This window comes from Bufo bufo, chromosome 9, assembly GCF_905171765.1.
Source record: "Bufo bufo chromosome 9, aBufBuf1.1, whole genome shotgun sequence".
Lineage (NCBI taxonomy): Eukaryota > Metazoa > Chordata > Amphibia > Anura > Bufonidae > Bufo > Bufo bufo.
The window spans coordinates 199,582,542-199,598,945 of NC_053397.1; the positions used below are offsets into that span (position 1 = coordinate 199,582,542).

The 16,404-nt window shown below is 46.8% G+C and overlaps 1 protein-coding gene across 1 annotated transcript in view; it reads right to left on the reverse strand.

Annotated features, from left to right (window-relative positions):
* Positions 1-8,407: 8,407 nt before the first annotated feature.
* Positions 8,408-16,404, reverse strand: part of RNF11 (ring finger protein 11) — a 45,701-nt gene continuing 37,704 nt past the window's right edge. Inside the window, exons 2-3 of the mRNA XM_040407438.1 lie at positions 13,271-13,440; positions 8,408-10,791 (exon numbers count right to left, since the gene is read on the reverse strand). Of these exons, the coding sequence (XP_040263372.1) occupies positions 10,620-10,791; positions 13,271-13,440 (342 nt within the window). The 3' untranslated portion in view covers positions 8,408-10,619. The remainder of the gene's footprint in view (positions 10,792-13,270; positions 13,441-16,404) is intronic.

Sequence of the window (16,404 nt, forward strand, 5' to 3'; positions counted from 1 at the left end):
TTATGATTTTAAACAGATCTGCTCATGCAGTTAATATCTCATGGATACCTTCCCCAAGCTTTGTCTTTTTCAATTTGGACCCTCTTGACCCGTTTTCACCATGTAAACCGATCCCTCAGGTTTCTTTCCATCCTGTAGGTAGCACTTCCTGTTGCTGCATCCAACCAAACCCATGATGCACTTCTCCTTCCTCTGCCACAGCTCCAGCACCGCCCCTAACAACGCCCAGCTAGTTTATAGCTCCTCCCACCCAGCTAGTTACATAAACACTCCCCTGACAACACCCAGCTAGTTTATAGCTCCTCCCACCCAGCTACTTATATAGACACTCCCCTATCACTGCCCCGCCCATGGATATAAAAGGACAGGAAATAAGAAGCTGAAGGACATGGTCATGTGACCACAGCCCAGAACAGATATAGGAGCAATAAAGGTAAAAGAAATACAGCTCCCTCCATAAATGATTATTTTAAAGAATGTGGAGGCAAACTGGAAAAACCCCTTTAATCTGACGAGTATGGCCACTTGTTGCTCTGGGTTAACAGGCAAGACATGGATTATAATGCGTTTAGAACTTTTGCCCAGCAGTTATATTATGTACACAGCATGTACTGTAGCTATATACATTAGGACGATATGGAGTGATGCCATGTTGATTAGATATTCCATCAATGACTGACCATCGGAGGTCCCGGTCAGTGTCAGACTGGGGAACTTAGGGCCCACCAGTGTAACGGATTCTGGGGGCCAACCTTAGGGCTCCTGCACACTAACTTATTTTTTTTTTACATGTACGTACCATTCACTTCACTTCAATGGGACCGCAAAAAATAAAAAAAAATAAACGACTCCGTGTCTGTATGTCCTCATGGCCGTTCTACAAAATGATAGAACAGAGAAGAATAGGACTGTTCTATTAGAGGCCGGCTGTTCTGTTCCACATAATGTGGAATGCACACACCCAGTATCCATATTTTGCGGATCCGCAATTTGCAGACTGCAAAACATCCAATGGTCGGGTTTATGAGCCCTTACAGTGATAACAGAAATATTACAGATGAAGTATGATGGCAGACAGTCACAGCAACATGCACAAACATGTAGGTGGCAGAATTTACACATATATGGATATCCTGCACTTAAAGGGGTATTCCCATCATAATGATCACTGTTAAATCGGGTAATGATTTGACAGTGATCATTTTTGTAAATATATTTGATTAACAAATTCCCACCGTTTAGGATAAAATTCATCCTCACTTACCACTTTGTTGTCATTCGGTCTCCCCTGGTTATGGCCGCGCTTGCGCAGAAGACTCCTTTTCTCCCGGCTGTGCTGCCGCACATGCGCGATGGCGAACGCGCATGCCAGCTCTGTACTATACTGGCCAGGAATAAGTCACCTTGGAGCATGCGCGGCGGCGGCGTGCGCGTTCAGTCCAGCGCGCGGCCTGGCCGGGAGAAGACTTTAATCAAGATGAAGCCCGCCCCCAGCCCGCCAGAATCCAGGAATTGAACGGTGCGCTGGCAGCAGGTAAGTATGAAAAGGTCCCTTTAAGTCAGTCAGAAACAAGACACATGCAGCGCACACCAATCACTCATTGGACAGATGTGGCACACAAGACACTTATACGTGGCTCACATGCCACTGATGTATATGTCCCATACACCACATACATAGAACATGTATAGCACACACCAATCACACATAGGAAACACACAATGCACACACCAAGACATTTATGCCTAACCCTATTAAGTGTAGCACACCTAAAGGGGTTGTCTCACTTCAGCAATTGGCATTTATCATGTAGAGAAAGTTAATACGAGGCACTTAGTAATGTATTGTGATTGTCCATATTGCCTCCTTTCCATCACATTATACACAGCACGTATCCGTGGTTTTGACCACTCTGTAATCCAGCAGCGGTGGCCGTGCTTGCACACTATAGGTAAAGGTGTTGGCCTATGCGCACTTCCAGCCTTTCACTACAGTGTGTAAGCACGGCCACCACTGCTGGATTACACGGTGGTAATAACCACGGATACGTGCTGTGTATAATGTGATGGAAAGGAGGCAATATGGACAGTCACAATACATTAGTAAGTGCCTTGTATTAACTGCATTTACTGAAGTTAGACAAACCTTTTAAGCATAAATGTCTGGCATTAAATTTACCAAATCTTAACCTCCTCATATTGTACATAATTTACATTATAATTGATAAGCGCTTTTTACAGGCGTTTTTGTATTTTGGAAACGAGCGTAGCACGCGAGTTTGTGGGATTAATCCAATGAAAAACTGCCACAATACGCGCGACAATACGCCCCAATTAAGTTCCTGTACTTCTTGGGGCGTAGGGCGTTTTACAGCGCGTTCATATGCTCAGGTGAGAACCATGCCCATAGGGAAACATTGGTTTTTGCCTGTTGAGCATTTTACAGCGCGTAGAAACACGCTGTAAAACGCTCAGGTGTGAACCCAGCCTTAAGACCACGTTCCCTTGATCATGGGGGACCCAGCAGTCAGACCCGCATCAATCAGACACTTATCACCTGTCGTGTCATAGCTGTTGGACCTTTTCACATTCCCTATCCTTAAAGGTTTTCTTTGGGTGTAAACATTTTTTTATAAAAAATCTGGCCCAAATATGTGTCAAACTAAAATAGAAGTTAAAGGGCCTGTGTCCACTTTTCTAGTTATCCTCTATCCACAGGATCGGGGATAACTAAGTGATCCGTGGGGGTCTGAACCCTGGAGCCCCCACTGATCCCCCTTCTTGATTGAGTGGCAGGTCGAGCATATGCACTGCCTCTCCATCCATTCTCTATGGGGTCGCTGGAGATGGCAGAGTACAGTGCTGGATATTTCCAGTGGTCCCAAAGAGAATAAATGGAGCAGCAGGGCATATGTGTGGCCTACCAGACCATCAAAAAGGGGGAACAGGACCCGTTCCTGGGATCAGTGGGGGTTGCAGAATTGGACCCCACTAATCATATAGTTATGCCCTATGGTGTGGAGAGGATAACTTGAAAACCTGGACAACCCCTTTAAATCCTCCGCCAGTCCACCACCAGTAGCTCTTTACATGGCAGCAGTGATGCCTGTAAATACGGAATATCATCACTGCCGCCATGTAAACCATACGTGTCAAGACTGGAGGATGTGACGCACTGTGCAGAATTTTTCAGACAAAAGTCCAACCCCCTTTGCAGGTCATAACCTTTAACAAAGCCCAAGCAAAGGTGCTAGAGGAGCAAAGGGCACAAACGGAGGGTCATAACTGAAGCAGAGACATTAGGGTCACCTGAGGCAGAGTAATAGTGAGGATCCTGAAGCAGGGGTAACTGGAGGAGGGGCAATATTAGCGGTGCATTTAGAGTGGGGGCATCTGGAGCTGTGGCACTAATAGGGGTGCACCTAAAGCAGAGGCATTGGGGGGACCTAGGGCAGAGTCCCCCCAATGCCACTCTGAACTCTGCAGAGAGCAGCACACATACACAGATCTCAGTCTACTATAAACAAATCCCCTATTCCCCCCCTTACAGTCTCCTACAGCTCACTACTGTCACACACCTGAGAAATCAGCCCAGCACCACAGAGGAGTCCATCTCTCCAGCAACCACAGTTTTGTGACAGCAGGGAGGGCAGGAGGATGGCCAGACATGTTCTCTCCTCCTTCACTGCCAGCAGCCTGGGAAGTTTAGAAGATACTGCGGGGCCTCCTGTACAATGTACACCAGTAGTAGGCTGCATCACTGCGATACTGCCACCTAGTGGCTACAATAATTATCTCTCCTGAGAAACAAGAGAAATAATTACTCTTCAGTCTTCTCTCCGGGCGCAGGAGACTGGGGGCCTACCGAGGAATCCCCCGCCTCCCCGATGGGCCAGTCTGAGCCTGGTCCCGGTTGTTGGACCCACCACCAACACCTAGAACAAAAGGGTTGAACTGGATGTGTCAGTTCTGTATATCAGTGAGATACAATACAAAGACACGTAGTATCAGATAGGATACGCAAAGGGAAGACAAAAAGTGACTGCCAACTTTTCTTGGAACTCCAGTGGTGTGTGGTTCCTCTGTTATTCTTCCTGGAAATAAATGAATACGTTGACAACTGGGAGTCACCGTTGCCCTTATCCCTACCTAGTCCAATCGGTGCTGATATTGCCCGACTATGTAAGGACAAGCCCAACTGACGATGGAACGGTAGCACTCCGTTAATTTCCAGGAGGAGAGGAATGGCACGTTGCAGGCTGACAGGTTCTCTATAATACAAAGCTGTTACCATTGAGCAGAAGACGGTCTTAAAATAAGGGATCCCGTTATAGAATGTGATTATACGGCTGCCTGGCCAGTCCCTGAATTCTAACATAGGAAACAGTAAAACGATGAACACCATTCAATAACATGCAGGAGGGAGAGCGCTGTGGTTTTCCGGAATGTCTGAAAAACCGAAGTAGAAGAAAACCTTTGTGTTGCAATGGATCCAAGAACATCCCCCCGAGGAGATGAAGTAACAGGCGTACCTGCAATAATTGCTTCCTGCAACCAAACACCCACAGCCCTCACTGTGCACTGATCATCACCGAGGGAAACCCCAAATGTGTCTTAGGGCTCCTGCACAGGGTCGTAGTTTCAGTCCACATTTGATCCACGGTTTTTGCAGCTCGGATGTGGACCCGCAAAAAATAGAACATGTCCTATTCTTGTCTGTTTTGCGGACAAAGATAGCTCATTCATGCAGGATTTAAAAAAAAAAAAAAAAAACGGTGGCATGCACTCATCCAGCATCTGTTTTTTTTGCAGATTCTGCGATTTGCAGGCCGCAAAACACTTACGGCCCTAAGGCGGGATGAAGTGGCGATGTCCGCTATTCAGCTGTTAGAAGAGGCCTCGAGTTCCGCAGCCTCTTCCTAGGCCAGTGACATCACTGTACATCAGTCATGTGGCCTAGTTGCAGCTCAGCCCCATTCAAGTCAATGGGGCTGAGCTGCAATACCAAGCAGTGCCACAAAAAGATGTATGGCGCTAACCGTGGAAAGTTGCCGGGAGCCTGCATCGCTCACCGGAGGCTCCCTGAAACAGCTGATCGGCGGGGATGCCAGGACTTGGACCCTCGCTGATGTGATACAAATGACCTATCCTGAGGATAAGGCATTGTTCTCTTTTCCAGGGAGGAACGGTCAGATTGTGAATCCCAAGCAATGCTGTGCTCCAGATGACGGTCATAGGGACCTTCTGCACTTGCCGTTGGAGCAGGAAGCGCTCAGGATTGAGGAAGTTCATTCCCAATAATTGTCCCCTTATTAGTTATGATCTCTGCATTACGGGGAAGACCTTACGCTAAGGCGTCATTTACACAACCGTATGTGTTTTGCGGTCGTCAAAATGCGGATACCGGACACGTGCACTCTCCACTTCCTGTGAGCCCCATTGTCTAAATGTTCATTCTTGTCCACGAAACGTACAAGAATAGGACGCGTCCTATAATTTGAAAAACGGCCACAAGGACGCGGAAAGCGCACAGTGCAGTCTGCATTTTTTTTGCAGCCCCATGGAAATGAATGCGTCCATGTGCAATCCACCAAAAACGTGAATTGGACGCAGACCAAAAAGTGTCCATGAGTCTGAGAAATGAAACCATAGGCAGGGAAATCTAAGACCAGTCTTTCACATGTAGACATTTACACAAGATGTGAGCACATAACCAGCATGCAGGTGCAGGAAGAAGTTCTGAGACTCCAGATATTACCTAAAGGTCAGAGCGGCTGCAGGTTCTTGTGTTACCTTTGCAGATTCCCTCTTCACAGAGTTGTGGTCACTGCCCTTACCCCCCACATAAAGCCTCATTCACACGTCCCTGGAACACGGTCCGTGAGATACCGGACTGGCATCCTGCTTAGTGCAGGAGCGCACGGCATCATTGGTTGCCATGACGTTGTGCGCTTTGTGCCGCAGTACAGTAATACACTCGTATAGGTCATACATTACTGTACTGCAGCACAAAGCGCACGGCGTCATAGTGCAGGAGCGCACAGCGTCATTGGTTGCCATGACGTTGTGCGCTTTGTGCTGCAGTACAGTAATACACTCATATAGGTCATACATTACTGTACTGCAGCAGCGGCACAAAGTGCACGGCGTCATAGCAACCAATGACGCCGTGCGCTCCTGCACTAAGCAGGATGCCAGTCCGGGATCTCACAGATGAGTCTTAACAAAGAGAAAGATGGATGATCTACAACAAATTGTGGGATTTGAGACTCATTTAAAGGGGTTGTCCACTCCTTTACAAGTGTACAATATCTGATTGATGGGTTCTGACACTCCGCACCAATCTGATCTAATTTAGCTCCGGAACCACATCGCTGTGTCCGTTGTGCAGTGCCCTGGGCTGGCTACCGCAGCATCCATTATCAACGGCAGGAGCCATGTACTTCCAGCACTGATCTGCAGGGGTGCAGGGTGTCAGACCTGCCAATCAAATAGTTATGGCCTAAGGAGGACAGACGTGGAACCCCATTTAAGGCTACTTTCACACTAGCGTTCTTGCTGGATACGGCAGGGTTCAGCAAAAAAAAAACCCGCTTCCGTTACTGATAATACAACCATCTGCATCCGTTATGAATGGATCCGGTTGAATTATCTTAAACATGGCCAAGACGGATCAGTCATGAACTCCATTGAAAGTCAATGGAGGACGGATCAGTTTTTCTATTGTGTCAGAGAAAAGAGATCCGTCCCCATTGACTTGCATTGTGGGTCATGACGGATCCGTCTTGCTCCGCATCCCATGACAGAAAGCAAACCACAGCATGCTGCGGCTTGCTCTCCGGTATGAGAACGCAACCAAACGGAACGCATTTTCGAGCACTCCGTTCTATTACGTTTTGCCTAAGGCTAGTTTCACACAGCTTTTTCTGGTGTTCTTGCCAAAAATATGTTTTTTCCCACCAATATGCCACCTCCAGATGTTAGCTAGAAGTCTGAGAATTTTGAAACAAGCTTTTTCTTTTTGTCTGTTTTTTTTCTTCACTTGCGATGCATTTCTTGGGTCCATGCCATTTTTTATTTTTTTAATCACAGTAGGCTCTGGCTATGGCATTTTTTTTCTAAAAGCAAGAAAAATACTTTTCAAACCAAATTTGTTGTGTGTGAAGGAAGCCTAATGGTGTTTTTTGGTGTCAATTTAATAAGGAACATCCCTGTCGTTCATAACACTGTATTGGTTATTACGTTCAGAAACCGGATGGTGACCCGCAGACACCGCTGTACGGCTCGTTACCTGTGAGCTCTAAGGAGGTGTTCATATATTCTGGAATTTTTTATTTTCCCATTAAGACCATCAATAAAACCCACAAAAAAAAAAAATGACCCACGTGATGTTAATATTATATAATATTATTGGGCCAAAAGAGACAGATTAGGAACACGGTTCTCACCTGCGCCTTCTCTGCTATGAGCACAGAAGATAGACCGCACTTGGTGTGGATAACTTGAGGTCCAAACCAGAAAACGAACATCAAGCTCAATATCGCAAAGGTTCAAACTGTGCTTTTATTGATGCGGTTAAAAATGTACATCCAGTGCAACCAGTCTCAGTCTACGCGTTTTGGGCTTACTCATGTCATGAGTAAGGGCTTACACACCTGATAGCCCGAAACGCGTAGACAGACTGGTTGCACATTTTTAACCGCATCAATAAAGTACCGTTGGAACCTTTGCGATATTGAGCTGGATGTTCGTTTTCTGGTTTGGACCTTTATAATATCATTGTAATATCATAAAGAGCTTGTCTGGGATTTCAAGATCGATGACCTATTCTTAGGAAAGGCTATCAACACTAGATCGTGGCGACCCCACCGCTCCACTGATCGGTGATGGCGGTGGTCTCTTCTTGATTACAGTGCTCCATACATCTAGTAGTGGCCGTTCTGGGTACTGCAGCACCATCCAAGTCACCTGAACAGAGCAACTCTGCACAGCCGATACGGTTATGTATGGCAGCAGTCACCAGCGAGCGAAACCACTGAGGCTAGTTTTACACTTTTGTTACTCTCTTCTGGCAGTGGAACAGCCTGTCGAAGTTAAAGGGGTTGTCCGGGCTTTTTAATATTGATGACCTAAATATCAGATGGGCGGGGATGCACACCACCGCCAATCAGCTGTACGGGGGAGATGGCGCGCGCGCAGTGCACACGTGCCGCCTCCCTTCTGACTTCCTGTCCGCAGCTGTACGTCTATGAGACAACAGCAGTGGGCAGGAATAGAAAAGAAAGATGGCATGTGCGCACAGCGTCTCCCCGTACAGCTGATCGGCAGGGGTGCCGGGTGCTGGACTCCCGCCAATCTGATATTGATGACCTAGCCTCAATATTAAAAAGCCCAGACAACCTCTGTAATTGTTTCTGGCATACTCAGATACTGTTTTTCCCCGCCAGAGACCTCTGACTATTATGGGATCTGGCGGGGCAAAAGCCGCTGCCCAGCCGAATCTAGACACTAATGCCAGAAACGGGATGGATCCCATTATAGTCAACGGGGCCTGGCAGTTATCTGTGGGCGCCTCAAATAAGATCCCCGTTGATCTCCATTCAATAGCATAACCTAAGGATAAGTCTTCCATATTAAAATCCACTTTAAAGATGTTTCATCATTTAGGGGGGGGGCATCAATGTATGATCGGCGGGGGTCTGATTACTGAGGAACCTCAACTATCCACCACTAGTGTGAGTGGACTTTAATCAACGGGGGACCCCAGTCACATAAATAGGTCATCAGCTGGAAATCCCAGAAACCCCCTTTGACAAGCTGGTTTTAGCCTTGGCTAACTTCTTCATCCAGCCAACGTTCCCATTGATTTCCAAGATGTCTGTACAGCGGGTATAGCAAACATCGATAGCAGGTAAGGGCCAATAATCAGAAAAAAAATGTAAAATGCAAAATGGCAGCCATCATCACCCGTTAGATACACTCTGGAAGACCCTTGCTACACACGTGCAGTTTATAGGTTTTATTCTCCTATATGGAACAAAGAGCCATCAGTCCTACGGGTGATATATCATTACTAGTGATCCAGCCACGGTTTATAGTTCTGACAGCTGCGGAGCCCACCAGGCAGCAAGATGACCTCAGCTCACTGTAAAAATGTCACATCGAAACAAGGCATCTTATTGACCGGACAGGACTGGACTGTAACAGACGCATCAGCACGAGTTGCAGATTTTGAGAGCCGAAATGCTGAGAACAGGGACTATTCAGTGCTGGGTATTAGGCGTTTTTTGAAGCAGAGCCAAGTCCGGGTTTTTAAACCTTTTTCGTTATACACAGCTTTAATCTGATGCTGAGCTAGCAACACCACTGTGAAAGGCTGATGAAAAGACAGCTTGATTTTAGACAAAAAAAAAAAAAGAAAAAAAACATATACCGTAGTGATTACAGGAACATAAACGTAACACAAATGAAGGTCAGTCCCTCCAGAGTCAGCGGCTGCCCAAGTCTGCGCGCGGCTGGGGTCCCCTCTGACAGGGAAAGGGTTAATAAAAATAAACCGTACGAATATGCGACGGGTGTCCTACATGGATTGACAAAAAAATAAAAAAAGAATAATAAAAATCAGTCGATGTCTAGTTAATGGATCGAGCGACGCACGACTGTAGGTACGCGCCGGTGAGGAGCCTGTCCTGCAAAAACAAAAACTTCACTTTATAGAGACCCAAGGCCATGGAATTCCATTTCCAATGGAAAGAAATATAATAATTATAATAATAATATAATAATAAAAGGTGCAAATATTTCCTCCGTTCTAGGAGGATCCAGAAGTTCGGCATGGACAACTCTGGGGGGGGACGACAAAGGGTTTTAAAACTAGTTTAGTGCCAGTTCTTTCTCCTCCAGACCTATTTGGCATGGAGGTGCCCTAAGCCCTACCCCCCCGATGGCCGCAGTTTGTCTGCATGAGGTTTTATTCCCACCCTGACCCACCGCTATGTGTGGAGAAGATGTATCTACCATGGGTTAAACGCCCCCTATTGGTTGGAAAAAAAAGATGTTCAGATGAAACTGGGTGGATGAGCAGCTCCTCTTCTGAACGTCCAAGTTGGAAAAACGAGAAGACATCAGTTCTGGGTGGGCGACGCCTTTCCGGGCCTGATGTCCAGAACAAGGTTGCACTCCATACACTGATAGACAAAAACCTCCACAAATTCACTGGGGACAATAGAACAGGCTTATACAGGAGGAGGGGAGCAGAAGATGCCGAGGATTTGTTGAAAGTCAAAGGCAGGAAAGAAAACCATGATCAGCATCCACGGCTCTGGTCCGGCCTTGTGTCCAGCGACGGGAACATTTAGGGCATCGTTTCTTGTGCATGGGATCCAAGAGGAAGCGATCATTTATCTGTACGGCCAAAGCTGCTGCTTCAATCTGACGGTGAAGTCTGAGGGAAATAGAGGATTCGCTCCAAGGTATATATTCTGTGTAGGCCAGCAGATATGTGGCTTCTAGAATGTGTGTGCATTCTCCTAATCCCTATGGTGTGGATCTTGGGGGGGGGGGCTTAAACAGGCTGAACCCCCAGCAGCCGTGTCTTGTCTGCGATGTCCAGGGGAGGCTCAGTTAGTCTCATAAGAGGAAAGCAGTGCTGCATCGACCGGCTCCATGCAGGAAGGGCAAGTGAAGGAACGCATTAACCAGTCGTCTATACAGTCCATGTGGTAAATGTGCATGCAGGGCAGGAATCGTATGGGGTCGCCATACACAAAGTCCATCATACAGATCACGCACCTGCAAACGAGATAAGAGTTAGCCCTCAAAGAAGAAATTAGAGATCTGTGTACTTCATTATATAAAAGTCCTTAGCGCCGCAATCTGCGACTTCTCCCTGCTTACGCCAGGTCTAAATAAGTGGCTGTGGCGTAGGCGGGGACATGGCGGTAGGCCCGTCTCATTTACCATTTTGGGGTTGTCCGGGTTCAGAGCTGGCAGTGCGTTATTGAAAACAAAAGAGACCTTGCCCTGTGCGATCTAGCGCAGGGCAAGGGAGCGCATCAAAGCATGAGATGCTTCGATGCTAGACTCAGGGGGGGTTGCCTGGATGAAAATAATGGTATGTCGGGTTCAGCTCTGAACCTGGACAACCCCTTTAAGGTCTACACACAATCCAAATAACAGTCCAGGCAAAACTGTACACACAGTGTTACACCTTGTGCAAGGGCCTGGCTTCACATGAGAAAAACCCGTATGTCATGCTCCAACCCCTCAGGCTCTGCACTGTATCAAATTTGCCCGGAGTGCTTCTTTAGGTTGTCATACTCTTATACTGCCAGATATCTGGATACAGCAGGGCACATGAACAATTGCAAATGCAACAGAATCCTGGTGCACATGCCTTGCTCCACATTTATTAAGGGTATTAGTCATTTTTGCCCACCGTCAAGGGGCGTGGCTTGGTGGAAAGTGGGTTTGGCTTGGCGGGAAAAGGGGCACGGCTTAAAGGGGCTGTCCAGGATCTTACTCTTGATGGCCTATCCATTAATTTCTGATCGGCATAGGTCCAACACCCCACACGGTTGGCTGTCTCAGAGTGGCTAAGTCTACGCTTGCACTGTCTAAAAGAAGTTTTAGTAAATCTACCGAAATATTCCAGTCCTTCAGGTCTATATTCTTCTGCATAGGGTCAGTAATTAGTCCTGGTGTAAAGATATTCAACTCTTAAAAGTTTGTCAAGTCAGTGACTAAATAGGCTTGAAATCTGACAACCCTTCTAAATAAATTCTAAGTAGTGGTCACTTCCCATCATCTACTCTTGAAACTGGTGGCCTCCTGAGTAAACCGCTCAGTCTCCCACTCTGATTAGTGCATTCTGGAGAAACTCTTGTTTTTCAGATATGCAAACTAAGTGCTCGTTGCAATAAGGGCATCACCATTGCACCTTGTTGCACCAAGAGCCCAGCTCCCTGTTGCTGCCCGCACTGCCTCTCTAGTTTTGAGCCATAAGGCCAGGCATGTGATCTCACGCCTGCGCATTCGCCGTGCGTGCATTACAGACGCTTTCTGCTTAGCAAGCATCCCCGAGGCAGACACGCAGGCGTGAGAGCACAAGGCCAGGAGAGATTATGTGGTCACTGACTGGGCCAGTCACTCAAAGCTGGGGAAGCAATAAGGAGCAGGACTTTGCGCAAAGGGGTGCAACGGTGATGCCTCTGTTTGATACGCAGGTATGTGGCAACAGATTTTGAAGTACTGCTGTTATTTCAGTGGCAATCTCAGCACTGCTACATCTGTAAATGACAATGCACAAACAAGGTATTGCCATCAGGACTATTCCCTGCAGATATTCTGTTGCAATGCGCTTCTCTCAGGAGACACCTGGCTATGTGATCTCATCCAGTTTTTGTGCCTGGGGCTTTTCTACCGGCTGACGTTCATTTATATAAAGGTGGCTGTACACATTAGTGTAAAGTTCATCACAACAGACAATTCCGACCACATTGACGTTTCATCGCCCAGTTTAATTGAACGTGTATGGGCAGTCTGAACAGCTGTAACGGCCAAGATGGACTAAAATGTGTAAGGCCGCGTCTGTGAAACGAACGTTCACCAGATGTTTGTTCAACCAACTTCTACCTAATGGGTAAAGTTGCCCAGAGCCATTAATGTTTTCCAACTGGAAGGCTCTGATGTTCCTATGTGTATAGGGGTCGTCAGACCCCCTCCAATGTTAGATCTTACAAGGTGTGCATTGGAGGAGTTACAGACACTTGACACCTGCAGAGTCTTGAGGGATTTGGATTGACGCCACATTGGATTACTTTTGAGGAAAGGTCAATTTGGCCATAATTGGTCATGGAAATTGACCAAGGTCCCTTTCACATGGGCTGAGGACTCAACCAGTTATTGGGAACGAATGTTCATATGAAAATGTGTTCTCGATAACTGGTCTGTGTTATAGGTGCCACCAATTATGCGACAACCACCATTTGTCAGCAGCACGTCGCCCTGTGTAAGCAGGGGATGTGCTGCCGACAAAATGCAAAGTGAAGTGGGGATGAATGATCGGAATGATCATTCGTCCACCTTTCACTTTTGCATCAGGCCGTATGAAAGACACTTTAAACAAGCACTGATTGACTTCTATATGGTCGACCGCTGAAAAGCATCGACACAGGTAAGATGACCTTGGCAACTGATCCACGATATAAACAGAGCCTATGGAAGATCAAAGCAGTTTCTAGAGGTCGTGTTGTATGTGTGCAGAACTTACTCTCTTATCTTCTTCTCTGATCCATCTCTCCCTGGATCATACACTCCCTTAGGTAGGTGCTGAATGAGACCTATTCGTTGCGCTATTCTGATCTGCTCCTCTTCTGTCAGTTGAGTAGCGAGACGAGTCTGGCTTGGCGTTGGGTGATATACGGGTACCGGAGCCTGCTCCTAAAAAAAGACATAAGAAAATAAAATAAAAATACTAAAAAAACAAGAGCAAATCAATGCAGGAGAAAGCCCAAACCCCAAAGCAGACAATGACTTCTGGTATTTCATGCCGCAAGTTTAAGAAGTAAAAGTGGCTGCTGCTGTAAACTGCTTGTTCTGCACTAACAAAACTAATTCTCCAGATCTGGAAGTCCAGCACAATCCCAGGCGGATCGCTCTGCTTGGAGCTTTTGCCAGAAACCCTTTGTGAACCTGAACCCAGATCAGTTACATTGACGATTGTGCTCGGAGCAGGTAGAGACGAAAGGATTCACAATGAAGATCTGCCAAAATATATTTTTTTTATTAATTCTAATTACCATGAGTCTTCACATCTGCAAAAAGATTTACAATTTTCCATAGATCCAGCATATAGGATGCATAAGACGTCATGCATGCAGCACAACCATGTGCAAGAGGCTGGACACCGTCAATTTTGGGTCTGATTACAGAGCTATGGTGGTTGTGTGCGGCCATAAATTTTGGACACCCGTCTCCATTAGAACCAATGCATCTAGTGGAGAAATCCTTCATTATATAATGTACAATGGCATATGGAGTACAGTAAGGGCCACCTCCCTCCAGGAAAGGCCTATTAGAGGGTATTAAACAGTGAGATGAGCAGTCTTGAGATCTTAGGGGGTCAGATATTGCCTGGCCGGGGCACCAATCGATGATATCAGCGCATGTTACATATATCTCAATTATTGTTAGTATGGGATGAATGATCGGTAATACGATCAATCATCCCCATACAATTCTCATCTGTAGGCAGCACATATGGTTTACACAGGGCGAAGTGCTGCCAACAAAAAGAGCATAACAAATATGTGGTGTTTAAACTGTATATGTACACATTAAGCTACTGGGTGGTCGCACATGCTCAGTTTCATCTTTCAACTGCCGCATCTACTGAGAGCTGCAGCTGAAAGGACACAAACCCTGAGCGGCGATAGGATACGAGCTGCAGCAGAAAGGACACACCATAGAGCTGTCAGCTTGATATAAATCTAGCACAGCAATGAATGGGGAGCTCTCTGGATCCACGTGAGGTACAGGGCTGGTTCTAGCTTTTTTTAAGGCTAGTATTACACCTGCGGTAATGCTATCAGGCAGCCTGTTACAGCAACGAAACAGCCTGCTGGTGTTCACTGTATCCGGCCTTGTGGGACACTGCCACGAACCGCCAGACCCCATTATCTATAATGGGAGGGAGCTGGACGGTTTCCGGCATGATTGATCCAATTCGGCTGGACAAAAACCGGTGTGCGCACAAGTTTTTGTCCGACCGAAATCAGTTGTTCATGCCGGAAACCTCTGAATCCCATTATAGTTAATGGGGTCTAGTATTACATGGCAGTATCAGGCAAGCCGTTCCTCTTCCATGACAGCCTGCCGGATAGCATTACTGCAGGTGTGAAGCTAGCCTTAGAAAGAGGTCATCATGTACTATACGATGTTGGATTTTCATTTTTTACATCAATCTCGGCATAACCTTTTAAGATGGCCAAACAGACATATGTCGGTCGAACCCCATAGTTGACCATGTAAACTGCATGAGGCTTTCCCCATATGGCAGGGATTGGGTTCCAACATGCTCGATCCTTTGTTCTCAGATAAAACAATGGCTTTCTCCTCTCTTCCTGTTGAGAAGACATGTATACTCGGCAATGAGGGGTGTCGGGAGTAATAGTGGGTGGCACACCGCTATCTCAGAAAAAAGGCCAACTTCAGAAAAAAATAACTAATAATAAAGTGTTCAACCATAGGGGTCAACATAGCGCCCTGTGGAGTTCTTCCAAAGTTAGGCACGACGGAGGTGTCCTTCCCTGCGTCAGGCTTGGTCTGTGTGTCATTTGTCAGGCTGCCCAGTTGCAAGAAGCAATAATCTTAATTCAATATGCACTGGCTCAGGCTTTGCACTTTCTTATAGACCACAAAGGGCTTTGCCATGCTGCTGAACACGGTGCACGGTGTGTCCCGGCCAAGTACAGTCATAGCATCTACCAAAGGCTCACCACCCAACATACCGTCTCGCCTCACAAAGCCGTAGCTGGTGGGCCAGCCAAAGTAATTGTTGGGGCAAAGTTACGCATTTTCACACTGTCCCTTATTAGTTTCGTTCACTGGAATCGATTGTTTTTGCCCATCTTCACGTCAGGTCTTCAGCTGATGCTGGGATTGAGAGATCTGACACATCCAATTATCGCAGGAGTCTGCCCAGCCGGGCAGCAAGGGCTTAAGATGTAATGTGCCAGACAGCAGTGTCTCCTCCCAGGCCAGCTGTCTCCCGAGGCCATGCCAGTTGCTGCCGTCTTACACCATTAAATCACCAGACTGCTGACACATGTGCAATAAAAAGAGGCTTCTGCGTCCATATCCCTCCCAGCACTCAGTGCTCTCCAGAAATGCAAGCTCATTTGACTGTAAAACAGTTGTGTAATTGTCAAGCCCTTAGGAATAACTTAAGAATACTTGAAAGGATCTCTTCTTCTGGTAAAAGTACAAACGCAATCATCCCCGCCCAAAGGGAAGAGGAGCGACAAGAAAAAGCTGCTAATGGTCTGCACTCAAGATGTTGTCAAATTATACACCCAACACTCAATGACCAGGGGCCTGTGGACCTCCTGAGGCCAGGACACAGATGATGTGACCTACTACCTTCACGGCCTTTACCCTCTGCTGACCGCCTCTGGTCTGTGAAGCCCATCGGCATCAACTTTGTGATGGATTACAAGCAGAAAGAAGGAAGCCTAATGGCGTGGCCACACGGCCAGGTAGTGTGCCACGTGGCAAATCCATTTGAGGTTAATGTAATGTGGCAATAACAGGCAACGTAACGTTGCGCCAAGGTCCACTAGACAATACATACGGTCCATGGATAGACACTTCTCTAACTTTGTACCACCCACTGGTCAGCCTATA